Genomic DNA, 12,086 nt, shown 5'->3' with positions numbered 1-12,086 from the left:
TGCCCCCCACCATGATGACGATGCAAGAATCCCAATGGGTGGAATTTAATCCCATCTCCTCATTGACCGATTCCGCTCCCATCGAGTTTGAAATCAAGGGGCAGCCCGAAGATTACATCGATCTGAATAGCAGTTACTTGTACTTGAAAGTCCAAGTTCTAAAAAAAGATGATAAAGGACTAGAAGACGATGATAATATAGCTCCCGTCAACAATTTCATGCATTCCTTGTTCAGCTCAGTGGATTTGTACTTGAATAACAAACTGGTCAGCAGCAGCATGGATACATACCCTTACCGTGCCTACCTGGAAAATCTCTTGACGTACGGAACAGATGCCAAGACAAGTCATCTCAATGCCTGTGTGCTGTGGGTAGATGACGAAGCGAAGAAGTTCGACACAACAGATGGAAGCAATTCCGGCTTTGAGGCAAGAGAAAGCAAAATCTTAGACAAGAACAGTTTAGAACTGATGGATCGTTTGCATTTGGACATGTGGTTGCAAGAGAAATATTTGCTGAACGGGGTGAATGTCCGCTTGAGACTGAATCGCAGCAGTGCCGCTTTCCATTTGATAGCTGCTGATTCTGCTAAGGCTCCTAAAAGCATAATCCAGGAGGCCAAACTCTACGTACGACGCGTAGAAGTGTTACCCAAAGTAGGTAACGACATCAGTCAAACGTTGAGCAGAACAACCGCCAAGTATCCCATACGACGTGTGGAAGTGAAAACGTTCACCATTCCCAAGGGACAGCATTCTATGACCGAAGATCATCTGTTTCAAGGACAGTTACCCAAGCGTTTAATCCTTGGTATGGTCGATAATGAAGCCTTCAACGGAGCTATCGCTAAAAATCCTTTTAACTTTCAACACTTTTTTGTGAAGAAAATCGAAGTCAGTCGTGATGGCAAGACCTTGTGTACCCGACCTTTCGAACCTGTCTTTAATGACATCGATAAGACTAAGTCGAATTACTTGAGATCGTACTTGTCCCTGTACGAAGCCACGGGTCAGTTAGGAACCAACACCAGTCACGGCATTGAGTATGACGATTATGCAGGAGGTTATGCTTTGTGGGCTTTCGATTTCACTCCAGACCAAGGCAGCGACGAGGGACATTTCCACCCTATAAAATCTGGCCAGATTCGTGTGGAACTTCAGTTTGCAAAAGAACTACCAGCGACAGTGAACGTCATCCTGTATGCAGAATTCGATAATACCATAGAAATCAACAGTTTGAGAGAAGTCATTCTAGATTATTAGAAAGCCATGGAAGACTGTTATCCCTCTTTACCTAGTGGAGAAACTTTGGAGATGGAATGTAAGGAGACCGTGGAAGGAGAAGAATCTCAAGACAAAGACGAAGAAGTTGTCATGATGAAGTCGAGATGGCCAGAACAAGAAGCCCATTTAGTCTCCTGTTTTGCCAAACACTTGGTCGACAAAATGACGGAATTGATCAAGAAAAATTGCTATGGATGTCAAAACGATCATCCCAGTCAAATTCAACACGATAAATGCCTGATGTTGAGTCAAGAAGAAAAATTGGACGAGTATCTGGACGAAGCTTGGAGTCTCATCTCGAACGAAGACGTGTTGCACCAGTGGTATAAAGACTTGCGTGAACATTCTTGTCCAGCATTAACCACTCAAGAGATCCATCGTATCGAAGCTCTCCTGAATCAGAGTGAGGAAACAGAACGAATAACCGTTTATTCGTCAGACATTTTCAAGCAAAAAGTCAGGATCGAATTGACGACGTATTATTACCTGTGAAGAAAACAAACACAAAACAATGGATACCTGGGAACTTTATTACCTTTTGAACCACAGTTCGTATACGTCTTCTTGGAATCCCGTCGTCTGTGCTAAAGATGAACTCCCTCATCGCAAACCTAAAGACCATCAAGCTTACGTGATCAACACGGACGACAGTCATCTCCCAGGAACCCACTGGGTAGCCGTCTACTTTCCTCAAGAAGGATGTGTGGAATATTTCGATTCGTACGGATTGCCCCCTTTGGAAGACGATATCATCGACTTTATGAGAAGAAATGCTCAAACCACCCGATTCAATAACGTGAAATTACAAGGCACAGATTCCTTGGTGTGTGGACAGTACTGTGTGTATTTTCTGCATCATCGCAGCCTGGGCTATTCCTTAGAACATTTAGTGACTCATTTCGATCCTCGTTCTTCTGCTAGAAACGATGTGAAAGTAGATCGATGGTTTTGTGACCATTATGCTTATCTTTTGTCTCAAGCTAGGAAACGTAGTGTCCATCAATGGCCTAATGATTTCCAACAGTGGAAATCACAATTTCATTCACAACGTTGTCAGCCTTGTTCAAAGTAGTTAGTAATTGAAGAAAAAAATGTTTGTGATTTGAAAAAAAATTGTTTGATGTTATAGTGTTGGATTATTGTTAGAGTTGATGTTAGTTAGTGTTAAGTGATTTTTGAATAAAAATGTTGTGTTTTGAAAAAAAATGCCTTTGTGGTTTGTTTAGCTATAAGAATGTTGGATTGATGCTCTTTCATTTCTTACTATCCCTCTCATGAACGTTGCGGCTCGAAAACCGTGTGGGGATGTTTTCCTTCACGTCCGCGCTTTAACTTTAAGAACCGGGTTGTTCCCAGTCTAGCTATCCATTGTCGACTCATCCTCCTAAGAAGATGTGCTCCAAACTAGCTAAGCTCAACGAAGCCTACGTGAATCTGCATAGGGTCAGACACAGTCTGATACCGAAACCAGAAGAAATAGAGAATGTGAGAATGTTAAAAATCACTGAAGACCTGATAGAAGAGCTCTTCAGAGAAGAAATGAACAGGGAGAAAGAAGAATGGACAGAGAAGTACAGACTTCAGAGACAGCAGCAACAGCAGCAACAGCAACAGCAGCAACAACCTGAAGCTGACAGAGGCTTTGTCGATTGTCGTATCGACACCAAAGAATTCTTCTTCTCTTTTCGAAGAAGCAGACCTATCGCCAGAAAGTCTATCCTCAGAGGACATCGCATTCTTAGAAACTAAAAAGAATGCCATAGCAAAACAAAAAAACAGCCCTTTTCAGGGCTACCCAATACTCTAGAAAAGAAATAACCATCCATTTGCCAATGTGTGTAGGTAGAGTAGTGTGAAAATAAACACTAACTCTTGCTTTTAAAAATGTGAGGGTATGTGTTGGTGTGTTTGTATTAGTAAGAGCTAAAGTAAGTTGGTGTGGATAGTAGATTAAAATGATGTTTGTTTTTTGGTGTTTGAGGTGTATATTTGGAGTTAGATTGAATTGCTTTGAGTATGTGGATAGTCTATTGAAGTGATTTATAAAAAAATTTTAAAATAGTGATGGGTAGCATAAAAAGTGAGTGAGTGTTTCTTTTAGGTCCGCGCGTTGTTGTTTTTTTTGGTCATGATCTAGGTAAGATGAATTTTATGTTATTAGGGGGATGTTTTCCATCACGTCCGCGCTTTCAGTATAAATTGAAACTCGTTCGGCAGTCCAGCTACCCTTGTTGATTGATCAACACCAAAAAAAATGAACACGAGACTTGAGAAACTGTTGGAGCTTCATGTGCATCTGGAATATGCCAGGCGCATATTAAATGAACTGGCCGCGGAAGCCATTGTCGAGGAGGGAAGGATAAGAGAGGAGGAAAGAAGAAACAAAGAGGAGGAGGAGAGAAGATATAAAGAAGAAGAAAGAAGATATAAAGAGGAAAGAAGAAACAAAGAAGAGGAGGAGGAAAAGGAGAGAAGAAAAAATTTCAAAATCCCAGAGAGCGAAAATTGGGATTCTGAAGCGACATATCCTGCCTCTGCTCTCTCCCCCCAAAAGGTAAAAAGTAACTGGGGGATAAGATGCGTATGTGGCGCCAGGCCTGGAAGGTGCCACCATTAACCAGGTGCCCATGAAGTTCCAAACAAAACAGCCCTTTTCAGGGCTACCCAATACTCTAGAAAAGAAATAACTATTAATTTGCCAATGTGTGTAGGTAGAGTAGTGTGTATATAAACACTAACTCTTTTTTTAAAAAATGTGAGGGTATGTGTTAGTGTGTTTGTGTGTTTGTATGAGTAAAGGTATGTTTGTGTGAATAGTAGATTATGGGTTTTTTAGCAAATGTGGAGAGTATAGTTAGGGTTATATTATATGAAATGAGAAAGTAGGGGGATGTTTTCCTTCACGTCCGCGCGTTGTTTGGTCATCATCTAGGTAAGATCCATTTTATGTTTTTAGGGGGATGTTTTCCTTCACGTACGCGCTTTAAGTATAAGAACCCACAGTATTAGTTGTTCAAACCATTCTGCAAAGAATACAAAGAAGATGGCGTCAAACCAAATGGACAAATTACAAACCTTGCAAGACGTTTTAGACAACTTAGGAATAATGGAACAGATGCTATTAAGACTGGTTGAAGACCATTATTCCTATAGTCCCCATCGTGTGAAGATGGAAATTAATAACTTAAGGAAAGCAAAGGACAAGATTAGTGGTGTCATGAAAGAGATCAAGGAGGAGAAGGAGGATGAAGAGGAAAGAATAAGAATAAGCAATTGGAACGAAAAAATTGAAAAAGAAGAAGAAAATGAAAAGAAGAAGAAAGAAGAGGAGGAAGAGAAGAAGAAAGAAGAGGAGGAGAAGAAAAAAAAGAAAGAGAAGAAGAGTGTAGGAGATAAAATAAGAACTTGGTGGAGGAAAAGAAGAAATTAGAAGAAGAAAACCCAAAGGCCCTTTTCAGGGCCAGCCATATTTCTCGAAAAGAGATAGTCTTTGAATTGCCTACCCCTTTTTTTTAAAAAAATTTTTTTAAAATTTAAAAAAAAAAAATCCCATGTTCCATTCCCCTTGTCCCTAAACAAGCCCAAACTCTATTCCCCATGTTAAATTCCCCTTGTACGTAGAGTGACCCACGATTTATCGCCATGTTAATTCCCCTTGTACGTAATCTGACCCACGATTTTTCGCCATGTTAAATTTCCATTGTACGTAATCTAACCCGGGGGGGGTCTGTAATGCTAATTCCCATTGTACGTAAAGTGCCCCCATTCACTACTGACGTCACAGACTGTTCTCTTCGGATTGGATGCGGGCTGACTGAATTTTGTAACGCGTGTTTGGATTGGTCAATGAACTCAATCCGTTTCAATCCTTCCTGTACCTATAAATAAGCGCAGTTCACTGCATTGATTCACCTGTTCTCGGCTTCTCAAGATGTGGACCACAGTCGAATCATCAACCCTTGTGTCTTCGATGATGTTCAGGACGGACATACCGATGTATGTCCGATCCGAATGGACAGTTGTCCATAGGACCGCCAGCAACCTAAGGATACGTAGGATTTACGTGGAGAGGCAAGGATGCCTCAAAAGAGTCCTGATTTACGGTCCTACAGTGAGACGAAGCCTAAGGACAAGAAGAAGTCACAGATGCCCTTTATGTTAAGGCATATATAAACCCAAAGGCCCTTTTCAGGGCCACCCACATCTCTCGAAAAGAGATAGACTTTCAATTGCCTACCCCTTTTTTATTTAATGTGTGTGTGTGTGTGTGTGTGTTTTATATCCCTCTCCCCTGTTCCATTTCCCCTTGTCCCTAGAGTGACCCATGATTTTTCCCCATGTTAAATTGACATAGTCCCCAGAGTGACCCATGATTTTTCCCCATGTTAAATTTACATAGTCCCCAGATTGTCCCAAGGGGTCCTGTAATGGTAATTCCCATTGTCCCTAGAGTATCCCACTTCACTACTATCCTGTATTGCCTTTCTAACTGATGTTATTAATACCTCTCTCTCATCCGGGGAATTCCCATCATTTTTCAAAACTGCCACTGTAAAGCCTCTGCTGAAGAAACCAACACTAGATCATAACGATTTAAAGAACTACCACCCAGTTTCTAATCTCCCATTTATATCAAAAATCTTAGAAAAGGTTGTTCTATCCCAGCTTGTATCTCATCTGAATTCAAACAGTCTTTTTATCAATGTACAATCTGCATATCGCTCTTGCCAAAGTACTGAAACTACTCTTCTAAAAGTAGTTAATGACATTCTCTCTGCGTTGGATAGCGGAAAGATTATAGTCCTCACCCTACTTGATTTGTCTGCAGCATTTGACATAATAGACCATTAAATATTACTTCACCGTCTCCAGCATGTATTTGGCACTCATGATACAGCCTTACTGTGGTTCAAGTCCTACTTGGTCAACAGGACACAAATTGTATCTGCAAATGGAATACACTCCAGCCCAGTTGATCTATGTTGTGGTGTTCCACAGGGGTCTGTTCTTGGACCTGTTCTCTTCATTCTATACACTCAGTCACTCTCAAGTGTTATAGATCATCATCCAGTGTACCAATTGTACGCTGATGACACCCAAATATACAAATCTAGCCAGCCAACTTAAGTTGATGCTACCGTCCAAGATGTAGAGAGGTGCTTTTCTGATGTGAAATCATTGATGACATGTAACAAGCTGCAGATGAATGATGATAAAACTGAGGCCATTCTGATCACAACACAAAGACTTTCTCATTCACATCCTTTACCTCAAACAATAAATATCAGCAACACCAACATTAAATTCACACAATCAGTACGAAACCTAGGTGTTACTCTTGGACAGTACTCTCACATTGCACCAACACGTCATGAACATATGCAAGACTGCATATCTTGAGCTGAGGCGCATCAGCTCAATTCGCAAATATATTTCAGTTGATGCCACTAAAACACTTGTGTGTTCATTAGTACTTTCAAGACTGGACTATTGTAACTCAATTATGTCTGTTTCATCTCAGTATCTGCTCCAGAAACTTCAAAAAGTTCAAAACACAGCTGCTCGGATCATACTTAGAGTACCAGGATAAGAGCACACCTCCCCGCTGTTCTGTACCCTACACTGGCTATCCATTCTATCCAGAATCAAACACAAAATTTGTTCTCTGTGCTACGTTTCACTGTCGGACTCTAGTCCAACATACCTATCCGACCTCACTCATGTGTACACACCAGCAAGATACTTACGCTCCTCTTCTGACAATCGTATACTCATTATTCCCACAATGAAAACAAAGTCATATGGACAGCGTTCTTTTGTATACCAGGGCCCAGCAACGTGGAATGAATTGCCCACTGAACTTAGACACAAAGACACAGTGATCCCATTCAAGAGTGCTCTCAAAACTCACTTATTTCGACTGCAAGAACAAACTTAAAGACCTAATAATGTTTCCTACCTTAAATATTCTCAGCGTGGTTTTTATGTTTTCTAATTTCATAGTGTTTGTTTTTGTAATCATATCGTTATATGTTTTTTATCTTATAGGTGTTGTCTAATGTTGTAAAGAGCTTAGAGCTTCTAAAGACTAGGCGCTATACAAAGTCCTCATTATTATTATTATTATTATTATATATATATGAAAAAGAGAAATAGACCCTGCTATGGCTGGAAGTTTACACGTGGCTAATCAGCGAACAAATAAGTGAACATGAATGTGTTTGTCAGTGACGTACCAGTTCCAATTAAATCATAATTTCGACATATATGCTTAAAATAACTGTTTAATATGACTTTTCTGTTAATTCTTTTCTTAAATTATGTACGATTTTACATCAAATTGGCAGCACTAGGAAAAAGCAGAGATGAGAATTGGTTATAGTGCACATTACACAACGTTATACATCAGGTTGATTTACCGATGATAAGGACTAAACTTTATTTAAACTATATCATTTACCACTGAACAACGTAAAGGCTTTGTTGACTTTGATACGACCTCCATTCCATTTCATTTTCGTTATCGACTCACTACATTACATATTACCAAAGTATACTGAGTAAAAACATCGATGTTGTGAGCCATAGAACAAATCATAACTTTGACAATATAATTATTATTGTGAGCCGAAGTTTGAATTTCAGGTGATTTAGCAGGTTTTATTTTGTTCATTTATACATGAATCAATTCAACGTTTTATAGTTTACAGTTACATTTCTATAGTGTTAGGACTGGTCGGCCTGCTGTCAGGATAATGTGACTGGGTGGGACATCATGCTACATGTCTGCGACATGATGCCCCAGTGCTAGACATCACTATAAACTGCCACATTGCAGACATCGTAGCGATATGACTGACAAATTGTTAAAGCTACGTTGAAAAAAAAAAAATCATAATCACACACACACACACAAACACCAAGTGTAGACTTAAATACTTAGTTGTGATAAAACTTAGCATTTACATTTTTTAAATATTAGAAGAAAAGAAAAATAATGCTACAGTATATAACATTTCTTCACTAGCTTCATAGCAACGGCACTTTAATATTAGGCCCCAACTTTTTTTCTGGGCTACCAATGGACGGACGGGTTTGTTGATGTTCGACCTAGTGCTGGAAGTAAACGGATATGTTTGTAGGTATAGTTGTGCTCTGTTCACGTTAAAAGGGACATTACTCGAAATGATACAGAAATCGAAACTAGATATGGAAATTTTGCACTGACACGTTTGATATTCCTGGAAACACTGCGTCACTTCACGTGGGATTTCATAGAATGAAGTATCTTTATAATTCATGTTTCGGAGGTCTGTCAGTCTGAAAAACTCAGGAGGACTTGTAGTAAGAGTGACAATGGCGTACAATAATCAAGGTGAAGCTTTATGTTACTTTGAACAGAAACTTGTCCACAGTCTAAAAATTAGCTGCTCAGTTGTAGGATGGAGCAGTGCTAATGTTAAGCGGGATGTATAGTATTGTGGGTGTTGTCACATATTTGCTTCTTGTTTCGTTTTAAGTATAAGAATTTACTTCGTGATGTGGTTTATTAATATGCTAGGTTAAAATGGGTATTCCGACCAGTAGGGAAATTTCGACCGTAGACGGTGTTACGAAACACCCAGATCCACCAAAATCCACTCAAATCCATACCAAATCGCATTGTGTCTGCCATCTCATCTTTAAATTGCAATGCACCCCTCCCCTTCCCCGGTTTGTATATTTTTAATTTTATGCTTCAAATATATAGTGTTAGCTTCGAAATATGTGGTACCATCGCAAAAAAGGCAAGGGTAGAAGCACATAGCAAGGATGTGAAGATTGGTCAAGTCGCAAGTGATAATGAGCAAAAACTAACAACTCTTTTAGTTTGCGTTTTTACAGTTTTATTGGGTTAGATCGATTTAGACTGATGAGAAACCTATAAATTGATATCAAATTTGTTTAAGATTGTTATGACTTATTTGCTTATATGGAAAACATTCGTATAGGCAGGCATTAGGCGCACGGACTGACACAAATGAAGACGTACTTAATAAGATACATACACATATTATATACTGGTGTATAATTTTAATTCTATGCTTTAATTCTTCACTGTTATATTTCTATTCAAACTCGGAGCCAGATGTTTAACAAAATCTCTATTCAGCCAAATTAAATTTTACGTGATGAGTATCAGTTCCGACATTGTACTAATAAAAAACCAATAAAACCCAAATGTGATATAATGAACAGAATAGTAGATTCCTTTGATAAATAAACAAGATCAGCAGTTAATTAAATCAGTTGTCATCACATTCAAAGCTGTTATGTAATTGTAATCGGATTAAGGTCACGCTCGACCATTCAACAACACTGATTGATATAATCTATGTAAAGGCTATAGGTAGTGTAATCTGGAGAAAAAACATTGGATATTAAAATTTTGAAAACTTTTTGTAAAGTACAAAGAGAAAAACAATTAACAGACAGACAACAAGGGACGAATTGAGACAGAAATTGAGGAATGACATTATATTTATGCAAAATGATCTAGACATGTTATGGGAATTTATATACAACGCAAAACATACTAGATAAACCAAGTGAAGATTATTTCAGGGTTGTGGTGGTTTTAATAAAATCAATAGTGATAATAAATATGTGTCATGAAAGAATTAAAGGGAAGGAAATTGAAGAGACAAGATATTAGAAAGGAAAACTACAATATATACGTAATGCTACTTTTTAATTTTTTTCTAAATCTTTGCAACTTTGTGGCCTTTTTTAAAAATTTTTATATACAATCCTGTGGATGCATGACTCTTGTAGTAAGACAATACAGAGGCCTGGATCAGTTGTTACAGCAAAATGTTTTTTATGTACCAAACACATTCATGACAATGTATGATGACATCTTCAAGAAAATGAGGCATGTGTACTGGCCCGTAGAAGAATACTCCAAATTATTTTTGGAAAAAATGATGGAATAATATTTGCCTCGGATGATACGGAATTTGATTCAAGATGTCAAAATTTGGAACCCTATTTACAACAATTTCCAGTTTTCAAGTCATATTGGCAAAGATTTGTGTTGGGCAAAATCAACACTTATGTTTTCCGTCCATTACGCGAAGGAGTAATCAGTGCACCATGGACAAATAATAACAGCGAGTCCATGAACCATAAGTTAAAGGCGGCAGTTAATTGGGACAGAAACAAGTTCTCAGAACTTATTGAAGAGATCGGAACTATTATGAAAAACCAAATTCTGTTTCTCAGATGTGCTATTTATAGCAAAGGAGACTGGCGTCTAGCACCTTCAATGGAACAGCATGTTATTCCATAACTAGTATGGCATGGTATGCCAAAAATGGAGAAAGACCGGCATATACACAAATTTATGCTGGCAAAACCACCACCAACAACAAAATCCAGATATATCAGTGCCAGCAACCTAGACTTTAAGTGTCTCAAGGCTTCCGAAAATGTTGGAAAAAAGCCAGGCCAGATGAAACAGCCAGCATCAGAACGGACTAAAAAATATTATAAATGACCAATTGGAGAAAGTAATCTACTTACAGATTATTCTTTTTCACCATCTTAATACCGAATCAATATAATAACGAATCAAGTTAATTATGTAGGAGTGTGTGTGTGTGTGAGAGACAGACAGACAGACAGACAAACAGAGAAAAACCACTTCTGTATGACAATAAAATATTTGCAACATTTGTTTCTGGTCATTTATATATTTTATAGGTCATTTATATGGAATCCTGTTAAGACTAATTGCTCCATCTCTCCATCATGTAGTATTTGGCCGAGCGATGAAGTTATGCGATGGAGCGATTTGTCATTTATAAGTCGAAAGATTTAATACTAGTAAATTGCATTTGTATTTATTTTTGATCAACCCGACACAAGAACACGAAGTTTTAAAACAAAAAAATTGGGGGAGGGGACAGCATTGTCATTTATAGGTGAGACCATAGACACAATGCAGTTTGGTGTGGATTTCAGTGGATTTGGGTGGATTTGAGTGGATTTGGGTGTTTTGTAACACTCGACCGTAGATGTACTTCCTGCTGTTTGCAACAAAGATATGCAAATTACATGCTGTGTTCTTTGTTTTTATTTGTGCAAATGCGTATGCAAATTTGTAAAGATATTTCCAGGCGAAGAGGGCATTGCGTGACAAAATGATGTAATCGACTCGGCATTTTCTCTTTCGCACGAGTTCAGAAAGTGGCTGTTATGTGCCCCCTATGGAATTATTACAAACCCCAGAGAAGGACAGACAATTTAAAGGTTAGATAGCTCCTAGCCCACAGTCAGCAAAGTCAGTGGTATAGGTGTTAAAATATAAAATTAATAAGGTGAAAGGTATAACAGTTTAATAAATTATATCACAGTATTCCACATTTACAGGACAATTTTTCATTGCAATTGCTTCCAGTCAATACACGACCTATCCAAATTGCCAATTATTTCATCCTGCGAAATTAAAGTTGAGAGTGTTTCCTTCCCGTGACCCTTCTATGTTACTCATCTGTAACTTCCACCTTGTATTCCTTTCAATACTTCTGGTACCTTTGTTCCGTTTCCTGGCTCTTGTCGGTACTTTCAGTACCCTTATTTCCCTTCTCATGGCCCTCCTTGTCAGTACTTCATGTACCCTCATTTCCATTCTCTCTGCCCTTGTCGGTACTTCCGGTACCCTCGTTTCCATCTCCGGCCCTCCTTCCTCGGACAACTGCATATCTCTCCACGTCTTCTCCTCACTTATCTTCAGGTGGTATCTGATCTCACCTGGAAAGC

At 38.7% G+C, this 12,086-nt stretch overlaps 1 protein-coding gene across 3 annotated transcripts in view; it reads left to right on the top strand.

Moving 5' to 3' along the window:
• The window catches only part of LOC149808367 (uncharacterized), a 214,959-nt gene that overhangs the window by 160,671 nt on the left and 42,202 nt on the right, over positions 1 to 12,086 (top strand). For 2 of the 3 annotated variants that reach the window (XM_089976241.1, XM_089976259.1), the window contains exon 1: positions 8,479 to 8,658. The exons of the other annotated variant lie outside the window; for it this stretch is intronic. In XM_089976241.1, coding sequence (XP_089832367.1) covers positions 8,583 to 8,658 — 76 coding nt within the window. In that variant the 5' untranslated portion in view covers positions 8,479 to 8,582. Of the gene's footprint in view, positions 1 to 8,478; positions 8,659 to 12,086 lie in introns of those variants that run through there. 3 annotated transcript variants of the gene reach the window in all.

This window comes from Sinohyriopsis cumingii, chromosome 1 (assembly GCF_028554795.1).
Source record: "Sinohyriopsis cumingii isolate HCF-2022 chromosome 1, ASM2855479v2, whole genome shotgun sequence".
NCBI classification, from domain to species: domain Eukaryota; kingdom Metazoa; phylum Mollusca; class Bivalvia; order Unionida; family Unionidae; genus Sinohyriopsis; species Sinohyriopsis cumingii.
This window is presented reverse-complemented; position numbering and strand designations above follow the sequence as displayed.